The 23,420-nt window shown below is 39.3% G+C and overlaps 1 protein-coding gene and 1 non-coding gene across 2 annotated transcripts; both read right to left on the reverse strand.

Annotated features, from left to right (window-relative positions):
- Positions 1-9,335: 9,335 nt before the first annotated feature.
- Positions 9,336-10,205, reverse strand: LOC107636450 (uncharacterized). The gene is made up of 2 exons (XM_016339956.1): positions 9,603-10,205; positions 9,336-9,518 (listed from the first exon to the last, which is right to left on the reverse strand). Exons 1-2 carry the CDS (start codon positions 10,203-10,205, stop codon positions 9,336-9,338), a joined length of 786 nt encoding a protein of 261 aa, XP_016195442.1.
- A 9,767-nt stretch (positions 10,206-19,972) lies between these two features.
- On the reverse strand, positions 19,973-20,079 carry LOC148567371 (small nucleolar RNA R71). Its single transcript, XR_015882476.1, has one exon. It is a non-coding gene; the product is annotated as a small nucleolar RNA R71 (small nucleolar RNA).
- Positions 20,080-23,420: the final 3,341 nt, after the last annotated feature.

A 23,420-nucleotide genomic window follows, 5' to 3' on the forward strand; every position in this document is an offset into this window, starting at 1 on the left:
TCGTACTCATCCTTGATGATTTTCTTTCTATGATAACTCCTTTCAACTATTCCTTCATCTTCAAGGGTCTCTCCTATCTCCACATTTTGGGCCTCCTCTTGCTCTAAGACAAAATCAGACTCCTCCTTGATGTCTTCCTGCACTAATTCTTCAACTACTCCTTCGACTTTAAGGGTCTCCACTACCTTCATCTGTAGGGCCTCCTCTAGCTTCTTATGAAGTATGGATTCGCGAAGATGATTCCTTCTTTCTTGTTCCATATCAATAGCATAACTGGGATCATCTTGCTCTTGGATTGATGGATGTGGGTGCTCTTCCATGGAGGGTGGTGATGGGATGGGAAGATTATTATGTGGTTGAAAAGGAAGCGCACTGAAGCTTGAGGGTTGAATATTGGAGGTAGAGGGTTGGTCCTTGCGGGATATAAGATTTTGGAGTGTAGAGGTGAGACCAATGATATTAGAGATGAGTGTGTTATTATCCAATGGAAGTTGGGGTGGATAGGAGGGTTCATTTGGGAGAGAGGGCTCATAATACGGAGGTGGTTCTTCTTGATAAGGATATGGAGAATGTGAATATTTAGGTGGTGGTTCTGGGTGTGGTTCATATGGTGGTTGGTGTGGTGGATGTGGGTTAGGGTCATATGGGGGTGTTTAGTGGTAAGGTGCTTGTGAGTATGATGGTTCAAAGGTATGTGGGGAGGTAGTTCATAAGCATATGGCAGGGCTTGTTGGTGACTACAAGAGGGTCCACCATATTCATCATCTTGGTACGCTCCCTGGAATGGCTCTTGACCATAGTAATTTGGTGGAGGTTGGTTGTCACGAAAAGGTCAACCATAACTATTGTCTTGGTATGCATCACAGAATGGTTATTGGTTATAGCGCATTGGAGGGGGTTGTTGCCAAGAGGGTTGATCAAATCCTTGTGGCTCCTCCCATCTTTGATTCTTCCAACCTTGATGCTTATTTTCATTATAGTTTCCATTCCTTACAACAACATTGGAACCAAACTTGAAACCAGAGGGGTGAGAATTCATAGTACCAATTAAAGACAAAAATTAATAAAAATTAATGAAAATAAACTCCTAAAACTAGAAACACTAACAAAGAAACAAAAAATCAAATATTTACAATAACCAATAATAAGGCACACGTTTGCAATTCCCCGGCAATGGCCAATTTTGACGATCGGATTTCCGTCGGTAAAGAATTTTATGAAAATAATCGCGTTGTAAGTATAGTTTCTAAACCAACAGAGAATCCTTTCGTACAAAAGTTTGGTTGTCACAAGTAACAAAACCCAATAAAATTTATAACCGAAGTAGTGAAACCTTGGGTCGTCTTCTCAAGAATTGCAAGGAAGTATGATTAATTATTGGTTATGGAAAAATGTATATTTTTGGGTTTTTGAAATAGGGAACAAGTAATTTAAATGGCAAGAAAAATAAATTAATAATTAGAAAAACTCTTGGCAAGGTATGAGAACTGGAAATTCCATCCTAGTTATGCTTATCAGGTGTGATGAGAATTATTATTGCTCCAACTTAGTTAACCCTTAATGAATAAAGGAAAGTCAAGTGGACTAATCAATTTGATTCCTCAAGTCCTAGTCAACTCCTGTGGAAAGACTAGCTTTAGAGGGATCCAAACCAATCAGCAACTTCCAATTTTCGATCAACTGCTGAGTTTGACAACTCAAGTGTCACCATTTACTCAACCAAAGCCAAAAAGGGAAAAATCCAAATTATTTATATCATAAATAGAAGAAAGTAATTATAAATCTCAAATACCTCGAATTGTATTGAATCAAATTAAACATAGGAATCCATAAACCAATTTGGGAAAATAAATAAACTAAAGTAATAAAATAAATAAAAGTAGAAGAGAAAATAAATTAAAGGAACATTGAACCTGGAATGAAGAAGAAATAAACCTAACCTTTAAGAGAAATCTTAATCCTAAATCTTAAGAGAGAAGAGAGAGCCTCTCTCTCTCTCTCTAAAACTACATCTAAAACCTAAAATTGTGAATATGAATATTCAATCAATGAATGGATAGATTCTCCCACTTTATAGGCTCTAATCTGTGTTTTCTGGGCCGAGAACTGGGCCAAAAACAGCCCAAAATTGCCCCCAGCGTTTTCTGTTAATTCTGCAGATCACGCAGGTCACGCGTACGCGTCATCCACACGTTCACGGAATTCAGCGATTTTTCTTGTCACGCGAGCGCGTCGTCCACGTGTTCGCGTCATTTGTGCAGACTCCAATCCGTGTGTACGCGTCAGGCACGCGTACGCGTCGCTGCAATTTTCTCCATTCCGTGCGCTCGCGTGAGCCATGCGCGCGCATCGATGTTCGCTGGTCATCTCCTTAGTTTCTTGTGTTCCTTCCATTTTTGTAAGCTTCCTCTCCATTCTCTAAGTCATTCCTGTCTTGTAAAGCTTGAAACACTTAACACACGGATCATGGCATCGAATGGTATAAAGGAGAATTAAAATATACTAATTAAAGATCTTTAGGAGGCAAGTTTTCAATCATAAAACAATACTAGGAAGGGATTATAAAATTATGCAAATCATATGAATAAGTAGGTAAAGGCTTGATGAAACCACTCAATTAACACAAGATAAACCATAAAATAGTGGTTTATCAGCTGTCTTATGAGCTTTCAACACTTCAATCAGTTTTGTTTCTTTTTCTATGTTTAAGGAGGCATTTATGATCACTGGCAGGGATTCTGATTCTCCAAGGAACACATACTTGAGATGAGGGGGGAGAGGCTTTAACTCTTGTTTTGGCTTCTCCTCTGTCTTGCCTTCAGAGGAGATTTCTACCACTTCCCCCTCTATGTAATCTTGTTCCACTTCTATTTCCACTTCTTGTTCCTCCTGGTTGTTGGCTTCAAGCAACTCCTTCTCTACTTCTTCCACCATTTCCACTCTCATATGCTTTTCTTCCTCAGGGGGGTATTTCATAACTTTAAAGACATTGATGATCATCTTCTCATCATGCACTCTGAGTGTAATTTCTCCTTTTTTTACATCAATTATAGCCCTTGCTGTGGCTAGAAAGGGCCTCCCCAAGATGATTGAGTTGTGTCCTTCTTCCTCCATATCCAAGATGACAAAGTCAGCAGGGAAGATAAATCCTCCAATCTTCACCAATAAATTTTCTACAACTCCATTTAGTAATTTTAGTGATCTATCAGCCATTTGAAGTGACATCCTGGTGGGCTTTACTTCCTCTATTGCAAGCTTCTTCATTAGTGAGAGGGGCATTAAATTGATGCTGGTTCCTAAATTACAAAGGGCTTTGTCCAATGTTCTATCGCCTATGGTGCAAGATAGGATGAAAGTTCCTGGATCTTTGAGCTTTGGTGGAAGACCTCTTTGGATGACAACACTGCATTCCTGTGTTAGGATCACTGTCTCCTTCTCATTCCAGCTCCTTTTATTGTTGATAATCTCTTTAAGGAATTTTGCATACAGAGGCATTTGTTCTAGAGTTTCAGCAAGTGGAATGTTAATTCCAGCTTCTTAAAAACTTCTAGAAATTTGGGGAACTGTTGGTCTTTAAGCTCTTTGTTGAACTTTTGAGGATATGGAATGGAAGGGGTGTATGGCTTCTCCTTCTTCTTGGAAGCTTGTGGAGACTCATCTATACTTTACTTATCCTTCTTTAAAGATTGTGGCTGTTCCTCTTTTTCCTTGAGCTTCCCTTGGTTCTTTTCTTCAATTGTCACTTGCTATTTACTGCTGGCCTTGTCATCCTCTATTGGCTTCTTGGTGGCTTCTTTGTCTTTCATCAAAGTTCTTCCACTCCTTAATTGGATTGCCTTGCATTCTTCTTTGGGATTGGGAATGATGTCACTTGGCAGTGCATTAGGTGCTCTTTCAGCCACTGCTTGCTTGGACAACTAGCCAATCTGCCTTTCCAAATTCCTCATTGAAGCTTCATGGTTCTTGTTTGCTAATTCTTGATGCTTGATCATCTTCTCCATCAATATCTCCAAGTTGGAGATCCTTTGGGATTCTTGGGGTGGTTGTGGTTGATTATGGGATGTTGATGGTGAATGATAGTTGTTTTGGTTAGTGGATGGGTTGTTGGGTGGATAGTAGTTGGATTGGGATTGATTGTTTTGTGGTTTTCTGTATGTATTTTGGTTAGTGTTTTGATGGTTTGTGTTTCTGAAGTTGTTTTGGTTTGAGTTTCTTTGCCAAGGCTGTTGGTTTTGACTCTCTTCCTATTTCAGATTAGGGTGGTTTCTCCAGGATGAGTTGCAAATGTCTCCATGGAAGTCATTTAGTCCAGAACCTTGATTATGCATGTACTGCACTTGTTCAGGCTGCTGCTCCTCATAACTTTCCTCCTGCTGTCCCACACCACTGATGGTTGGTTAGTTGTGCTCACTGCTGCTAGTTGCAATCCATCCATCTTCTTTGACATTGTTTTAATTTGCTGTTGAAGTTGCTGGTGCATGAGTTTGTTCTGAGCTAGTATGGTATCAACTCCTTCAAGCTCAAATACACTTTCTTTGGAGCTGCTTGCCTTTCAGAGGAATAGAAATACTCATTGTTGGCCACCATATCTATAAGATCATGTGCCTCTTGAGAAGTTTTCATCATTTGCAAAGATCCTCCTGATGAATAATCCAAAGCTTTCCTTGAAGGTAAGGACAAGCCTTCATAGAAATTCTGCAACTCCACCCATTCACTGAACATTCCTTCTGGACATCTTCTGATTAGAGCTTTATACCTTTCCCAAGCTTCACATAACGACTCTCCTTCTTGCTGTTTGAAGGTTTGCAAATCAGTTTTTAGCTTAATGATTCTTTGGGGTGGATAGAGTTTGGCTAGAAATTTGCTAACCAAATCATCCCAGCTGGTAATGCTCTCTTTAGGGAAGGTTTCTAACCACTGTGTGACTTTGTATCTCAATGAAAATGGGAATAAAAGAAGCTTGTAGATGTCAGGGTGGACTCCATTGGTTTTGACAGTGTCACAGATTCTCAAAAATACAGAGAGGTGTTGGTTTGGATCCTCGGCAGCACTTCCTCCATATTGACAATTGTTTTGAACCAGGGTAATCAATTAAGGCTTGAGTTCAAAGTTATTGGCATGGACATTGGGTGTTAGGATACTACTCCCATAATTTCTTGGGTTGGGGATAGTGTAAGAGGCTAAGACTCTTCTCTGAGGCTGGCCATTGTTGTTGGCCACACCATCAGTGTGATTTGGGATGTTATCCTCCATCACTTGATCCTCTCCTTTTGATTCCTCTTCTCCAATGACTCCCTTCCCTTTTGCTTCCCTTCTCAATCTTTGGAGGGTTCTCTCGTCAAGGTCAAAAGATGTAGATTCACCTCTTCTTCCTCCTGACATAAAGCATAAAACCAAAAACCAAAAGCAATTCACTCTACTGCTAGAGTGAGATGAATGTTTGCTTAAACAAAAACTCAAACAGGCAGTGTGCTTAGTAAAAATAAAAAGAAAATGCTTAATCTAGATTATCACCCTACTTAATCATTGTCAATCTAAATCAATCCCTGGCAACGGCACCAAAAAATTGACGAGTGGAAATTGATTCCACACAAAACTCACCGGCAAGTGTACCAAGTCGCATCAAGTAGTAATAACTCACAAGAGTGAGGTCGATCCCACAGGAATTGATGGATCAAGCAACTTTAGTGAGTGATTAGCTTAGTTAAGCTAACATTGGTGAATTGGGTGAAAAATGACCAATAGAATGTAAATTGCAGAAAATAGAAAGTGCAGAATGTAAATGACAGTGAAGCTTAAATGACAAGGAAAGTAAATTGCAGTAGATCTAACTTGCAGGAAGTAAATTGACAGAACTTTAAAGAACAAGAAATGTAATTGCATTGTTTAAAAAATCATTTAATTCTAGCATTGATAAACCCATATTTTGTGCTCAAATTGAATGATTTATTCAATTCTTCACCCACTTACTCATATTAATTGCATGGTTTTACTTTTCATTCCTTATTATGTGATGTGTGTGAAAAACATGTTTTCTATGCTTAAAAATAATTATTTTAATTACCCTTTATTTCCATTCGATGCCGTGACTAGTGTGTTGAGTAGTTTCAGATCTTCTAAAGCAGGAATGACTTAAAGGATGGAAAGGAAACATACAAAAAATGGATGGAAAGCACAAAACGGAGTTTTTGAAGAAACTGGCATCCATGCGATCGCATGGGCGACGCGGCCGCATGCCAGCGCGAATCAACAGCGACGCGACCACGTGACTGACGCGATCGCGCGCCACAAGCAGAACGCACATGACGCGGCCGCATGACTGACGCGACCGCGTGATAAGGAAAGCTCCAAATGACGCGACCGCGTGACCCACGCGGACGCGTGACAGAGGCCACGCACCAGAAATTGCAGAAAACGCTCATAGCAAATTTTGAAGCACTTTTTGGCCCAAATCCAAGTCCAGAAGGCAGAGACCAGAGGTTATGAAGTGGGGGAATGCATCCATTCGAGGAGAGTCTCCAATTAGTTAGTTTTCCATGATTTAGATTTAGTTTTGAGAGAGGTTCTCTCCTCTCTCTTTAGGATTAGGATTTAGAATTAGGATTTTATTCACTTTCAGGATTATCTCTTTACCAGGTTCAATATTCCTTTTTATTATTTTCTCAATTTTATTTATGAATTCTTCTATGTTACGGATTACTCTTTGAATTAATGTTATTTGACGTATTTCAGTTTAATATTGCTTTCTTTTATTTATGTTACTTTTATCCCCAATCTGAAGACATTTTTATTCCAGTAGATTTACTTTTCCCCTTTCGGTCTTGGTTAAGAAATCAGTAACTTAGGAGTTATCAAACTCAAACATGTTTGATAATCGTTATCTTTGCTAATTGAATTGAACTTCAATAATCCCAATCTTTCCTTAGGGATTAACTAGGATTTGAGGATCTAACTAATTAGTCACTTGACCTTCCCTTGCTCTAGCAAAGGTTAACTAAGTGGAATTAAGATTCAATTTTCATCATCATTGATAAGGATAACTAGGATAGGACTTCTAATTTCTCATACCTTGCCAAAAGTGTGTTTTACAGTTATTTATTTAAATTACAGTCTTTTACTTACTTTAATTGCAATTTAAATTACTTGTTCCTCACCTTCAAAACACCAATTTACAATCTTCATAACCAATAATAAGAACATACTTCCCTGCAGTTCCTTGAGAAGACGACCCGAGGTTTAAATACTTTGGTTATCAATTTATTTAGGGGTTTGTTACTTGTGACAACCAAAACGTTTGTAAGAAAGGACTTTTGTTGGTTTAGAAGCTATACCTGCAACGAGGATTTATTCTGAATTCTAGACCACGCAAAAGTTCTCTCTTCAAGCATAAACCTATGATTTTGTGTAAAATAAATGATGTTTGATTTATTCAACATAATCATGAAAATTCACTCTAATTACTTACTTATTGTGCAAGAAAGTGCATAAAACCTAATGAAACTAGTGAAAAATGCTTGTAAAACTGACATAAGATGACTTGTCATCAAGTGCTGCTATGAAATATTGTTATTCATTGCTCCTTGATGTTTGATTTTTTCTTTTTCTTTAGCTTAGGAACTTATTTTTTTAATTGTAGCTTAGTGTTCTGTATTGAGACAGCTATTTAGATAAGTTTTAAGTCAACACTCCCGATCCAGTTGGCTCAAGGTGTTGGGTGATAAAGCACCCTACAGACCTACTAACTCAAGCCTCTCCTTAACACATACACACCACAGGTGCTTAGCTTATTTTATTCTGTGGACATTGGTGCCCAGCACCTCTTTGGGTCAATAAGTGCTTTGTCTTAAAGTAGCACTTGATGGTGGACTTTCGGTTGGCGATCCCGGATTAGTTAATCCAAGTTTCCGGGTGATGAAGCACCCCTTAGAACCTAGTTATCCAAGCTTATCTTTGTAAAATAACATCACAAGCATATATAAAAAATCTCAAGCCATTGGTGCCTAGCCTTGTTTATTTCTTTTTGTTTCTTTCTCTTGCATTTTCTTTCTTTCTTTCAAGGAGATTTATTTACTCTGATTTCATATACATCAGCTAAATTCACACTCAAGGAACATTCCAACCCTTCACCTTTATTAGTGACCTTGGTAAACAATCAATCATATACCACCACTGAACCTTATTCTATTTCTTTTCAAATTGGACTATTACTCTTTTTGTTTCATCATTTTCTCTTATTTAATCAAAAGGGGACAAAGCATACATTTAAGGAGGATGAAAATGAAACAAGCACTCCAGATTAGAGCACTTAGATGACACTTAAAAGACAATGAACAAACAGAATGTAAACAAAGGCAAATTGATCAGCAGGGGCACAATTAGACTTCCAATTAAAACACTTCAAAGCAGATGCAGTTAATTGACAATACAACCTCTTGGTATCTTTCTGCTTAATTCTTTATCATTCTCCCTAATTTTTGCATTCTTCCTGGTGATGATGCGTAGCCCTTTTAAGAAGTTGAATGACTTCCTGCAATGATAATGGAAGTTGCTTGTCCCCCAAGCACTTGAAAGATGGTTAGCATGCATGAATGTTTGTAGGCTTTTGAACTTACTTTGGTGTGTGAACACCAAACTTAGTTCCTTGCCAATGTCTGTTATCCAGCAGATTAATCGCATACATGAAACGTTGTGCTTTTATTAAGTAAGCTAGCTATAACTAAAAGTTAAGCAATTGTCAAGCAATTTCCCTGATTATTTTGGAGATTTTGACTCATGATGCTCTTTGGAAGGTCATTGTGTGTTTTGTAAGATCTCAGGTGGAACACCAAACTTAAAGTCACACATTCACCCTTTTTACACTCATTTTGGTGTGCAACACCAAACTTAACTTCTAGCAATACAGGGAAATCTTGACTTTTTATTGAAAACTATGAAAAGAGAGTTACCTCTGGTTGGGTTGGCTCCCAACAAGCACTTCTTTATCATCATTAGCTTGACGTCCTTCATTCTGTTAGGGTGGCTGATGGTCATAATGTCTCAGCTTGTCCCCTCTCACTGTAAGCCTTCTTCCTGTGTTTTAATGGACAATTTCCGCATGCTCCAGTGAGACTATTCCGTTGACCATGTAATACTTATTAGAATGTGGAGATGTTTCTAACTTTTGGTAGATCAACTTCACTTTGTCTCCCTCTGAGAACCCTTCAGTTGGAATTCTCTTGTTTTTCTACCCTTTTACGAACCTTTTTCTTGTTCTTCTTCCCTTTCCTTGAGGATTCTCCTTTCTTGGCAGCAAGCTTTATGTCAGGGGCCTTCTTCTTAGTTATCACTTCTGAAAACTATGTTTGCAATTCTTCTTCAACTCTCTCGTTCTCATGATCCTTCAACTTTTCTTCAGGCTCAAGTTTCTTTTCCAAGAGTGGATTTGTAAGCTCTAGAGATGGTTCCTTTGGCTTCTCCTTCCAATTTAAGTCATCCTCTTCAATCCTCATGTAGTCTTTCCTTTCAACAGGATATTGCATCTCTTTAAAGACATTGAGGATTATTTTCTTTTCGTGTGCCCTCAAGATAATTTCTTCTTTCTCTACATCAATGATGGCTCTTACTGTGGCTAGGAAAGATCTTCCCAATATGATAGAATCGCTTCCTTCTTCATCTAAATCCAGGATCACAAAATCTGCTGGAAATATGAACTTTCCCACCTTGACTAGGAGATTTTCTACCACTCCATTGGGTATGATGAGAGACTTATCAGCTAGTTGCAATGACATTCTTGTAGGCTTCACTTCCTCTATAGATAGCCTTCTCATCATAGACAGTGGCAACAGATTGATGCTTGAGCCTAAATCACATAAGGCCTTATCAATTGGCATGCTGCCAATGGTACACGATATAAAGAAACTCCTAGGATCCTTGAGTTTTGGTGGTAGGCCTTTATGAATCACTGCACTACACTCTTGAGTTAAGATCACAGTCTCTTTTTGTTTCCAACTTCTCTTCTTGTTGATGAGCTCCTTGAAGAATTTCGCATACAGTGGCATTTGCTCCAATGCCTCAGCCAGTGGGAGGTTGATTTCCAGCTTCTTGAAAATCTCTAGGAACTTGGGAAATTGCTGGTCTTTGAGCTCTCTATGCATCCTTTGAGGGTATGGCAGAGGAGGGATATAAGGCTTCACCTCCTTTTTCCGCTCTTGTGGTTGTTCTTCCATGACTTGCTTTCCTTTTTTTAATGTTTGTGGTTCCTCTTTCTTCTTGAAATTTTCCTGATCACTCTTCTCTGCCTCTGTTGGTTCCTTGCTAGCACCTATGTCATTCTCCACAGTCTTTCCACTCCTTAGCTGGATTGCTTTGCATTCTTCTTTGGGATTTGGAATGGTATCACTTGGGAAGGCATTGATTTGCCTTTCTGCTGTCTGCTTGGATAACTGCCCAATTTGTCTTTCCAGGTTCCTCATGGAAGCTTCTTAGTTCTTGTTGGCCAATTCTTGATTCTTTGCTAATTTCTCCATCATTATCTCCAAGTTGGAGATTTTTGGGATTCTTGAGGTGGTTGTGGTTGAGTGTGGGATATTGGTGGTTGGTGGAAGTTATTTTGGTTTAGTTGATGAGTTATTGGGTGGATGATAGGTGGATGTGGAGTAGTTGCTTTGTAGTTTTCTATAGGGATTTTGGTTAGTTGGTTGATGGTTTTGGTGGTTTGTGTTGTGGGAGTTTCTTGGGTTAGAATTTCTTTGCCATGAGTTTTGATTTTCTCCCCACTTCAGATTGGGGTGGTTCCTCTAAAAGGAGTTGTAAGTGTCCCCATGGAACTCATTCTGTCTAGATCCTTGGTTGTGCATATACTGAACTTATTCAGGCTGCTGCTCTTCATAGCTTTCTTTATTTTGTCCCCACACAACTGGTGGTTGGTTTGCAGTGCTAACTACAGCTAGTTAAAGACCATCTATTCTCTTTACCATCATCTCCATTTGCTGTTGGATTTGTTGGTGCATTAATTTGTCTATGCCAAGATAGTGTCTTCACCTTCAAGCTCCAATACACCCTTCTTTGGAGTTGGAGTTGGTTGGTGTTGCCTTTGACGAGATTAGAAGTATCAGTTGTTTGCAATAGTATCTATGAGATTTGGACTTCTTCGGCTATTTTTATTAGCTGTTGTGAGCCTCTTGCAGAGTAATCCAAAGCCTCTTGAGCCTTTAGAGTTAAGCCCTCATAGAAGTTCTGAAGTCTGACCCACTCACTAAACATGTCAGGTGGGCATTTTCTGATCAAGGATTTGTACCTCTCTCATGCCTCATAAAGTGATTCTCCATCCATTTGAGTGAAAGTTTGTACTTCTGTTTTCAGCCTGATAATTCTCTAAGGTGGGTAAAATTTAGCTAGGAATTTGCTCACCAAATCATCGCAGTTATTGATGCTTTCTTTGGGGAATGTCTCCAGCCATTGAGATGCCTTATCCCTCAAAGAGAATGGAAATAACAACAACATGTAGATATCTGGATGCACACCATTTGTCTTGACTATTTTACATATCCTCAGAAAGACAGATAAGTGTTGATTTGGATCTTCAAGAGGACCCCCTCTATAAGAGCAATTGTTCTGCACCAAAGTGATAAGTTGAGGCTTCAACTCAAAGTTATTGGCATGGACATTTGGAGTGAGTATACTGCTCCCACAGTTTCTTGGGTTGGGGATGGTGTAAGAGGCTAGAACTCTCCTTGGAGGTTGGCCATTATCATTGGCCACCTCCTCTGGTGGATTAGGGAGATTATCCTCTATCTCTTGATCTCCCTCTTCTGATTCTTCTTCCCCAATAACTCCTTTTCCTCTTGCCACTCTTCTTAGCCTCAAGAAGGTTCTTTGTGGTTCAGAATCAAAGGAGGTGGATGCACCTCTTCTTCCTCCTGGCATACAACACAAACAAACTAAAAAACAAAAGCATAACACTCTATTGCTAGAGTGAAGTTACAGTTAGCAGAAACGAAATCTCGAACAGTTAGTGAGCTTAACAAAAACAAAGAAAAATTCTTAATCTAGATTATCACCTACTTAATCATTGTCAATCTAAATCAATCCCCTACAACAGTGCCAAAAACATGATGGCAAAAAATTGAATTCGCACAAACTAACCGGCAAGTATACCGGGTCGCATCAAGTAGTAAAACTCACCAGAGTGAGGTCGATTGCACAAGGATTGATGGATCAAACAATTTTAGTTGGGTGATGAATCTAGTTAAGTGAATATTGATGAATTGAGTGAAATTTGATCAACAGAAAGTAAATTGCAAGAAATTAAAGTGCTGAAAGTAAATTAGCTGAAACTTAAATGACAAGAAAAGTAAATTGTTGAAACTTAAAGAGCAAGAAACTAAAAGAGCTGAATCTTAAATTGCAAGAAATGTAAATAACTGAATCTTAGAGTGCAAGAAAACAAAATTGCAGAATCTAAATTGCAGTGAAATGTAAATTGCATGAATTATAAAGGGAAATGGGTGCAGGGGGTCAAATTAGTAGTAAACAATTTAAATTGAAGTGAATTCGGAGAGATTTAAACTAAATAAATTCAAAGAAAGTGATTCATCATGGATTGGAGATATCATAATCCATCTTGAATCAAATGGGCCTCAACTCCATTTTCAATCATATGAGTAGATCTACGGTGGATTGAAATTGATTGGATCCCAATTCCTTAGCAATCCAATCTCTCTAATTACAATCAATCTTGCCAATTCCTTGATCTAATTGTCATGAGAAGAGTGAGAGCACATTCTCTTATCCATAAGCCATACAATCTCTCAAAACCTCAATTCCTCCCCGAATGGTGTTGGTTAAGAGAGTTGTGAAGGATAGAGCTCTAATTCTAATGCAAGTGATTCCCCTTCCGAGGCTCACACAAGCATTCAGTTGAATTAAACCCCCTTCCAGAGTGAATAATTCACAATCAAAATAGAAGATATCCTATAGCTACCCAAGCGGATTGAGAAGAAGAAGAATTTCATTGATTCATTATGATTACAATAGAGCTCCTCCCCCTAATGAATTTGGGATTTTGTTCATCATTGCTCAAGTAAAAACCAGAAAATAGAAAATTGCAGAGAAATGCAGAGGAGAAAAATACAAAGAAAATGAATGCAGAGTTTCCCAATTTGGGTCCCTGACTCCCTAGCCTTCTAAATCTCCCGTTCCAACTAACTTAAACTTAATGCTATTTATACACTTTCTGTATTCAGTCTTGAAGTCTTTGGATTGGGCTTTTGGCCTTTTGTTGAAGCAAGCTAGAGTGGGTCTTAGTGATGTTGAAGAGGGATGCTTGGCAATTAATGTTCAAGATTTGCATGGGTGCTCAATTGCATAGATCTGATATCAACGTTGGGGTCAACGTTTTTAAGCAAACGTTGAGTCAAACATTCCCTTAAAGAAAAATGGATTCTGGGTGTTTTCAGCAATGTTTGACTCAACGTTGGGGCACCAACATTCGACTGGTAACGCCTACGCGTACGTTGAGTCAATTTTTCCATTCCACGCATGCGCGTCGCCCATGCATACGCGTGGTTGGGAAGAAAGTTCATGTCCACGCGTACGCGTCACTTCAAATTTTCCAACTCCAGTTTTCGAAAACTTGTCACGAGCATTGGAGGTAACGTTGGATTGGCAACGTTCCCTCCAACGTTGGCTTACCCACGCGTGCGCGTCACCTACGCGTGCGTGTGGAATGTCAAATTTCCATGCTCACGCCTATGCGTCGCCCATGCGTGCGCGTCGATGCTGATTTCTCCAATTCCAGAAACTTAAGAACTGTCGCAAGCGTTGGAGGTAACGTTGGATTGGCAACGTTCCCTCCAACATTGGCTTACTAACGCGTGCGCATCACCCACGCATGAGCGTCATAATCAATATTTTTAATTCCAGAAAGCAAACTGTATCAAAAACGTTGGAGGTAACGTTGGCTTACCAACGTTCCCTCTAAAGTTGGCACCAGAACCTTGCAGAACTTTACATTGCCTTTTCCTCTAACGTTTGAGGTAACGTTAGTGAGCCAACTTGGCCACCAACGTTACTTCCTCTTCCTCTGCATCTTTCTCTGTTTCTTCCTTGCTTCTCTTCACCTATCATCAACCAAACACATACATTAAAGCCTTGCTAAATTCACAAGAGATTGCATCATTAATAACAATCAAGTAAATTTGAATAAAATCTTATGAAAAAGCACATAAATAACTATGTTTAATTGAATCAAGGGATGCATGAAATTCTAATTCAATTACTTATTGCTCAAGAAAGTGCATGAAACCTAATGAAAAGAAATGAAAAATGCTTGTGACACTAGCCTAAGATGACTTGTCATCATTAGGGCGCAGCCGAGATAAAATACATCAGAAAATGGCCGCTCCAAAGCCAGATCCCAGTTTGAAAGAGGAGTTAGAGTAGAAGAATGCTAGGGTTGTTGACCTTGAAAATAGGGTCTCTGAGATTGAAAAAGAGCTGAAGCTGACCAAGAAAAATTATACGAAGGAAGTAGAAAATGTGAAGAAAAAGGAGGCCGACCTATCCAGTGTAAGTGCTCGGATAATTGAGGTTACGGCGAGCTTAAATGAGATGGAAAAGAGTAAGGAGACGGCGGTGCTGGATTCCTTTATTGAGGGTTTTAAACATGCATCTCTTCAGGCAAAATTTTTAGCTCCAGAGGTTGATTTCACCAAAATAAATCTGAGGAAGATCATTATAGACGGGGAGATGGTCGAGGATGATGGTGACGCCAAGAAAGAGGATGAAAATAGTTAACAACAGGGTTGGTAAACTGTTTTGCTCTTGGAGTGAGCTTATGATTGTTTATGTTTGTAACTTTATTTTTCTGTTGTTTTAAGAAAGGCAATTTATTTTGCTTCTCGTCCCTAAGTGGGTTGTGGTCATGTCAGAATTTGCACCTATTTGTATCTCTTTAGTGATAAATCTACAAGTTTCTTTGATCCCACTCGGTATTCCTTTTCCCTTTGCTTCCAATAGTTGGACCTATCCAGAAAAATTGTCGGCCTACGAATGTGGTTTCGATCCTTTCGGTGATGCTAGAAGTCATTTCGATATACGATTTTATTGCTAGTTTGCATGTGTTAATTTTCTAGTAGTAGAAAGTTTGGTTATGTTGCTTTTTGTTAACCTAGGTATGATAGGTGAATTTTACCTGATTGTGAGTGTGGCTTTGAGCCAATTTGTTTTATCAGTGCTCTTAGCAAAAGCAGGTTATTTTGGTACAGGTAAATATACCATGTGGCATGACTGTTTGTGTCACCTTAACGGTGATTTAATGGTTGTATTTGACAAAGATATAGTGGGTAGAATTTCTTTGTTTTAGTTTGACTGTTTGAGTTCTTGGTTGGTCAAGTCCTATTAGTTTGATGGAGATCGGTTTATGCTTACAATTTCAGTAAAGGCCTAGTAGGCCGATTTTACTGGATAGCGACTATCTGTTTGATGATAATTTCTAAATAGTCGGTTTCAGACTAAAGATCGGATATATTTTTGACTGATAATTTTCGAATAGTAGGATTCGTAGTATAGATCGACTATCTGTTTGACTGATAAATTCTGAAAAGTCGGATGCGGAGTATAGATCAGCTATCTGTTTGACTGATGAATTTTGAAAAGTCAAATTCAGAGTATAGATCGGCAAGATAATATTTATAAATTCATAGATAAGATAAAAGTGAAAAATGCGAGAATAGTAAGTTGATGAAATGAGGAACTTATGCTAAGCTCAAGAGAACCAAAAGAGTGAAGAGGAATGGTAGAAGTTATGAAATGCAACCTATTTATATGAATGGAACTAAATGCAAAATGTTTCTACCTACTTGGTTAAAAGTAAATGAAATTCTCCAAGAATAAATATGATCTGGATTCCACTAATTCAAATCATAAAATAAAGTACAAATAAACTTGCAGGAAGAAAGCTCATGAAAGCTGGTAACAAAGAATCGAGCATCGAACCCTCACCGGAAGTGTATACATTCTACTCACTCAAGTGTTTAAGGTTCGATTCTCTCAGTTCTCTACTAACCTTGCTTTCTAAGACTTGCTCTTCTTCTACCAATCAACAAAAATTTAATGCACAAATACACATATCAAGAGGTCTTTTAAGGGTTGTAATGGGGTTAGGGTCAAGGTAGGAATGTATTTGGTCAAGTGGACTAAAATCTGAATCCTTAATTAACCTAAACTCTCCACCTAACCTAAGACAGTCCATGTAAAACATACAAAACCTAACTATCCATTAACCATGTTTCCCACATATTCATGCATCCGAACTTGAGTACAACTCATATGCATTGCTATCACCATTTACTTTGGGGCATTTTGTCCCCTTTTATTATTTGCTCTTTTTCTTTTCTTTTTCTCTTTTTTTTTTCTTTTTTTCTTCTTTTCTTTTATTTTTCTCAATGCATTCGATTAAGGTATTGAATGCATGAACATATCCTCAACATTCTTTTCACATTTTCATAAAAAGATACAATACCCAATTTCCAAACCAAAAGTTTTCAAACCCAATTTCCCGACACTTAATTCATGAGCACTCTAACTAGTCTAAGCTAACCAAGGATTCAAATTAAGGACATTATTATTTTCTGCTTAGAGTTAGTGATGAGCTAAAGTAAAGAACTGATGCTAGGGCATTTTGGCCAGTTTCACTGACCTTTCCTTTACTGTTTTTAGGGTAGTTTCATGCATTTCCTTAAGAAATAAGCTAGTTTTGGGTAGATATTCACTTACATCTTGATTCAAGCATACATTGTGCACTTTATATGATTTCATGATGATTTTGCATGAATTTAAGGACAAAATTGGATGTTACATTTCCCATGACTTAGACTAGAACTTTGATGCACGTTATTGCTTGATTTCAGGACAAAGGAAGCAAAAAGGAACCACATTAGTGGCTACGTTAGTTACACTAACGTTAACACTAACGTGGAATGGGAGTAACTTACAAAGTTAATGAGAAAAGTGATTGCCAATAACGCTCTTGAAGCCATCATTGCCCACGATAAGAGTCACATTAACTAAGTTAACGTGAACTCTAACGTTGAAGTAAAGAAATGGAGCCAACGTTAGTGACACTTAACATTATTACTAACGTTGGACCAAGATCATGAGTGGCCACGTTAGAGTCCACGTTAACTTAGTTAACGTGGCCTCTAACGTTAAGAAGAAAGGGGGGAGTCAACGTTAGTGACACTCAACATTGTCACTAACGTTGGCCAAAGCACATTAAGCCACGTTAACTCCCACGTTAACCTAGTTAACGTGGAAGCTAACGTGAAGGAACAAAGTGGTCGACAACGTTAGTGACACCCAATATTGTCACTAACGTTGGAAGAACACAACCCCCCAATGAGCCACGTTGACTCCCACGTTAACCTAGTTAACGTGGAAGCTAACGTGAAGAAAGAAGGTGATCGCCAACGTTAGTGACACCCAACATTGTCACTAACGTTGGAAGGAGCCACACATGCCACCATGAGCCACGTTAACTCCCACGTTAACTTAGTTAACGTGGAAGCTAACGTGGATAAGGGAAAGATGAGCCAACGTTAGTGACACTCAACTTTGTCACTAACGTTGGAGATGGCTAGCAAGGCCACGTTAGAAGCCACGTTAACCTAGTTAACGTGGACTCTAACGTGAAAAATAGGGGCAATTTAGAACGTTAGTGACAATTGTAAGTGTCACTAACGTTCTCGAAGGATGGCAAGCCTACGTTAAAAGAGCCACGTTAACTAAGTTAACGTGGACTCTAACGTAGGGAAGGGAGAGGCTTCTCAACGTTATTGGGAAAGTTGAGTCCCGATAACGTGTGCGAAGGACATAGTGGAAACGTTAGTGGCAACGTTTGTGCCACTAACGTTGAGGTTAACGTGGCTTTTAACTTTGGTGAGGAACGTTAGTGAAAAAGGTGATTGTCACTAACGTTCTTGAACCCATATTTTCACTGAACGTTAACACCACTAACTTCCTGAGCCAAAGCCCCTGCCCACTTCACACTTTCTCTCTGCAAGTAAAAGCTAAGCCCAATGAAGAAGAGAACTGCTTCAAACTCAAGATCCAAAGGCCCAAGACTTGAAGAATCAACTAGAAGAACAGAAGAGTAGTATATTAGGAGTAGCTTTGAAATATTATAGGGGAGTTGAAAATTATAGGGAGACTCTTAGCATAGAACTACTCTCTGTATTTACTTTCTCTGCACTTCTAAGTTTTCATCATGTATTCTCCATCTTTGTTTTCATTTTTCAGAGCTATGAACAACTAAACCCTTGTCATTGGGTTAGGGAGCTCTGTTGTAATTTGATAGATCAATACTAGTTTTCATTATTCTTCTTCTATCTTTTCTCTTGATTTTACTTAAAAGCTTTCGATCTTCATCCAATTGAGTAGTTATCTTGAAAAAGAAGCTATTCATACTTGGATCTCTTCTGAACCTTGAAAGAGGAATGAAGAGATCAAGCTAGAAATACTTTCTCATGCTGGACCAAATTGGGTTTGGATGGATATGTGACTATAATCCTCTCAACACTTGGTTTGGGAAATGCATGTGGTATAATCAATGACCATACTTCATCTTTTCTCATGAGCAATTGACTAAGGAATTGGCTATTGATCAAGATTTGAGAGATTGAATTACAAGAAATTGTAATTCAATCACTTAAGATTGCCAAGGAGATCAATGAGTGCATTGATTGAGGAAGAGATGAAAATGAAATTGATCCGGAGAATGCAACATCTCCTAAGCCCAATGAACTCCCCATTTCTGATCTTACCCATTCTCTTTAATTTCTGTTATTTACTTTAATGAGCAATTCCCCCATTCCCATTTACAATTCTGCAATTTACCTTCCGTCATTTACTTTCAGATCTATAATTCTAGCATTTACTTTCCTGTCAATTACCTTCCCGCCATTTTATTTTCTGCAATTCTCAACTCAAATTCTGGATTCGCTCAACTAGAACAGTTCTCTAATTAAAGTTGCTTGATCAATCAATCCTTGTGGGATTCGACCTCACTCTATTGTGAGTTTTTACTTGACGACAAATTCGGTACACTTGCCGAAGGGAATTTGTTGTGAGACAAGTTTTCCGGGCATCAAGTTTATGGCGCCGTTGCCGGGGATTGATTGTGCATCAACAATGATTAGATTGGAGGATAACTAGATTGAGCATTTTATTTTTGTTTGATTTAAATTTCTGTTTGAGTCATTTACTTTCTGTTTTAGATAACTTCTTCCCTTCCCCCTTACTTTTTCTTTGTTATTTACTATTCATCTCAATAACCCACTAACTGTTTGATATATTGCATCACTCATACTAACAGTAATTCTGACAGATATACTTTCTGCACCTATTCTCTTTGCTTGTACTTGTTGGTTGTATGACAGGGAGAAGAAGCGGGGCTTCAACTTCCTTTGATTCTGAACCTGAGAGAACCTTCCTTAGACTAAGGAGGGAGGCAAGAGAAAAATGTGTAGTTGGTGCTGAAGAAGAGGAGGAACACTTTGAGGAATACTTTGAACCAAACATGGAAGAAAACATGGAAAACCATCATGAAGAAGAGGCTCACAACCATGGCAGAGGAGGTCGAGCAAATCATGCTGGGGAGGATAGAAGAGTTTTAGGCTCTTACATCAATCCAAACCCAGGAAACTGTGGAAGTAGCATTCAAAAGCCAACCATCCATGCCAACAATTTTGAACTGAAGCCACAGCTCATCATCCAAGAGGACCCAAATCAACATTTAACCACCTTCCTGAGAATATGTGACACAGTGAAATCTAATGGTGTTCATCCTGACGCCTATAGACTGCTCTTATTTCCATTCTCACTCAAGGATAAGGCAGCCAAGTGGCTGGAATCTTTCCCAAGGGAAAGCTTGACAACTTGGGAAGACGTGGTGAACAAATTCTTAGCAAGATTTTACCCTCCTCAACGAATCAATAGGCTGAGAGTTGAAGTCCAAACTTTCAGGCAACAAGATGGTGAGACTCTATATGAAGCATGGGAGAGGTTTAAAGACCTAACAAGGAGGTGCCCACCAGATATGTTCAATGAATGGGTGCAGCTGCACATTTTCTATGAAGGGCTCTCTTATGAGTCAAAGAAGGCCGTAGACCATTCATCCAGAGGATCTTTGAACAAGAAGAAGACTATTGAGGAAGCCATAGATGTCATTGAAACAGCAGCAGAGAACGACTACTTCTATGCTTCCAAAAGAGGGAACACAAGAGGAGTAATGGAGCTAAACAATGTAGATGCTCTGCTGGCCCAAAACAAGCTCATTACCCAGCAGCTGGCTGACCTCACCAAGAAGATGGAGAGGAACCAAGTAGCAGCAGTCTCCACTTCATCAACAACCCAAGAAGGAGTGAATGAAGAAGCAGAGGGTAGTCAGGAGCAAGCCAACTACATTGGGAATTCACTTAGGCAAAACCATGATCCATACTCCAAGACCTACAACCCTGGATGGAGGAATCACCCAAACTTTGGGTGGGGAAATCAACAAGACCAAAGCCTTGATCAAAGACGCCCAAATCCAAACAATGCAGCCACCCAACACTTCACATCTAGACCATATCAACACCCCCATAACAACAACTCCCCACATTCATATCAAGGCCAGAATAACCCTACTCTGCCTAACCTGTCATCATTTGATGAAAGAATCTCAAGGATTGAGAATCTACTTGAAGGCCTAAGCAAGGAGATTCAAGACAACAAGGTCTTCAAGGAGGAAGTGTGAGCCAGTTTCAAGAACCAGGGAGACACAATCAAGAGGTTGGAATCTCAAGTAGGATATCTCTCTGAGCAAATTCCAAACCCACAGATGGATTCCCAAGTGACACAGAGAAGAATCCGAGAGGTGAAACAAAGAAGGTAAGATGGGAAGATTGCAAGATGGTCACTATAAGTGATAAGGAGACTGAGGACAAGCCAAGCAAGCTGTCAGAATAACTTGAAGATACCTCAGTAGAGGAGGTGGAAAAAGATTACCAAGAACCAGAAATTTCAAAACAGGAGTTGCTGAGACTCTATGCACCTTTTCCCCAACTGCTCAAGGGAGCTATGGAGAGGAGAATATACTCAAGATTTCTTGACTTATTTGCATCTCTGCCTGTGAACAAACCATTCATTAAGACTATCCAACAAATGTCTGCATTCATCAAGTACATGAAGGAGTTACTTCCCAAGAAAAGCTCACTCAAGGGAGGCCAAACTATAGTGATGAACAAGGAGTACAGTGCCCTCATTCAAACGCAGTTGCCTACAAAAAGAAAAGATCCAGGGAGTTTTCATGTCCCCTGTGCCATAGGAGAAACAATGTTTGATAGAGCACTCTGTGATTTGGGAGCAAGCATCAACTTAATGCCTCTATTCCTGGTGAAGAGGCTGCAGATCAATGAGATATTGCCCACAGATGTAGTCATCAGGCTAGCTGACAAAACTCAAAAACAAGCAAGAGGGGTGGTGGAAAACGTGTTGTTAAAGGTGGGGAAATACTTTCTTCCCACAGACTTTGTCATCTTGGACATGGAAGAGAGTCACACTCACCCAATCATATTGGGAAGACCATTCCTAGCTACAGCCAGAGCACTCATAGACGTGGAGCGAGGGAAGCTAATATTGAGGATCCATGATGAACAACTCAGCTTCAATGTCTTCAAACTCTCCCAAGAAACTGACCAAGAAAACAAAGAACCAAGCAATGATCATAACGGGATGCTGACAGAGGAAACAAGCACTGAGGCACCACCAACACATCTGAGAACCCCACTGAATGATGAACAAGGCAAACAGCAATTGTCACAGCTCAAGGAGAAGCTGGAGGAACCTAAACCACCAGAGGCATGTGAAGACAACAACAAAATTCACTTAAAAGAAGAAGTCGCCAAGAGCAGGGAAGCATCAAAAGGGACAAAGAAGAAGGTACCAAGGGGGTGGATGAACAAGAAGATCCCTATGGAAGGCCTCTCTCTAGGAGATAAAGTGATTTCAGCTTACTTCCCAGATATCCCCCCTAATCTCCCCACTGTACCATCTCAGTTACCTAAAGTCTTCACTATCAACAGAGTTCTTTCCTTGGAACATGTAGAGATCATTGATACAACCAATGGATATAAGTCCAAGGCAAGAGGGGAGGACTTGAAGCATTATCAACCACCCTGATGAAGGAGAAACGTCAAGCTAGTGACGCTAAAGAAGCACTTCATGGGAGGCAACCCATGTTTTATTAGCTTTTACTAGTGAATAAGTCAATATTCATAAATTCCAACCCAAACTTGGTGAAGTCCTTATATTGCAGTATATAGTGAAGAACAAGTTTGGTGTTCAAAGCGTACCAAGAAAGCATGAATGCAACAGAGAGCATTCTAGTCTTGGAGCTTTGAACAGAACTTTTCATCACAATGCTTCAAACTAAGTTTGGTGTCACCCCATGGTGCCACCAAAATGCATAAAGGGATACACAGTTAGTTAGTTAGTTGGAGTTCATGAATAAACAATCTAATCTTTTCTTCTCTTTATTATTTTAGCCGTAAAAATCTAAATCGATTTTTTTTATGATATTTCTTACTTTTCTTATTTGATCTTTATAGGGAACGGAAAGGAGCATTGAAAGAGATAGATTGGACAATTAAAGGAAGAAGGTTCGAACACCACAAAAGGAAGGACTATACACTTGTTCTAAAAAGGGAAGTCATTGGAAAATGTTGCCATGCAACATTGAAAAAAAATGGGACCCTTGAAGATCGAGCAATCTCCATCATAAAGTGATGATCCTTGTCCTTTCTACATGCACAACCCCAACCGTCCATCAAACAACCACTCCATCAATCCACACCCTCCATTCACTCACAACCTTTCTATAAAAGTGATCCTTGATTCGTACCCTAGCTCCACACTCCACATCCACTCTTCACACCTAGCCATTTCAGAGCAAAGCATTTCCTAACCATTTAAACACATTCTCCCTCACCACCTTCATTGCACTCAACCCTAAACAACCAAAAGTCTCCACACCCTTGCCAACTCCATACATTAACCCTCAATCATGGCATCTTCAAGCTCTAAAAGAAGGAAGGGGAAGGAACCTATAGAGCAACACCCGTATGATGAAAAGAGATTCAGAAGCTTGCATCATGCATTGCAATACGGGTGGATGGTTGATAAAGAAATCATTTATGAGCTAGGATTTCAAGTTAGGAAAACTGAGTGTCCCGAAATTACAATGAAGGTAGAAAAGAGAAGATGGGAGCTCCTCACTGATCCGGTCATTAAGGTGAATGCAAATCTTATAAGAGAGTTTTATGCAAATGCGGTCCGTTATGATAAGGCAGATGAGTCATATACAAGCTTTGTGAGAGGAAAGATTGTGGATTTTGGCCCCATGA

The sequence above is a fragment of the Arachis ipaensis genome, chromosome B4, assembly GCF_059453495.1.
Source record: "Arachis ipaensis isolate K30076 ecotype BB chromosome B4, ASM5945349v1, whole genome shotgun sequence".
Taxonomy (NCBI): Eukaryota; Viridiplantae; Streptophyta; class Magnoliopsida; order Fabales; family Fabaceae; genus Arachis; species Arachis ipaensis.

Excerpts from the sequence above, each read along its gene's own strand:
- LOC107636450 (XM_016339956.1), bottom strand. The coding sequence starts at position 10,205 with ATGGAAGAACAACCACAAGAGCGGAAAAAGGAGGTGAAGCCTTATATC. Across the intron at positions 9,519-9,602 it reads GAAGATCTTTCCTAGCCACA|ATGCAATATCCTGTTGAAAG; the intron begins GTAAGAGCCATC and ends GTCTTTAAAGAG.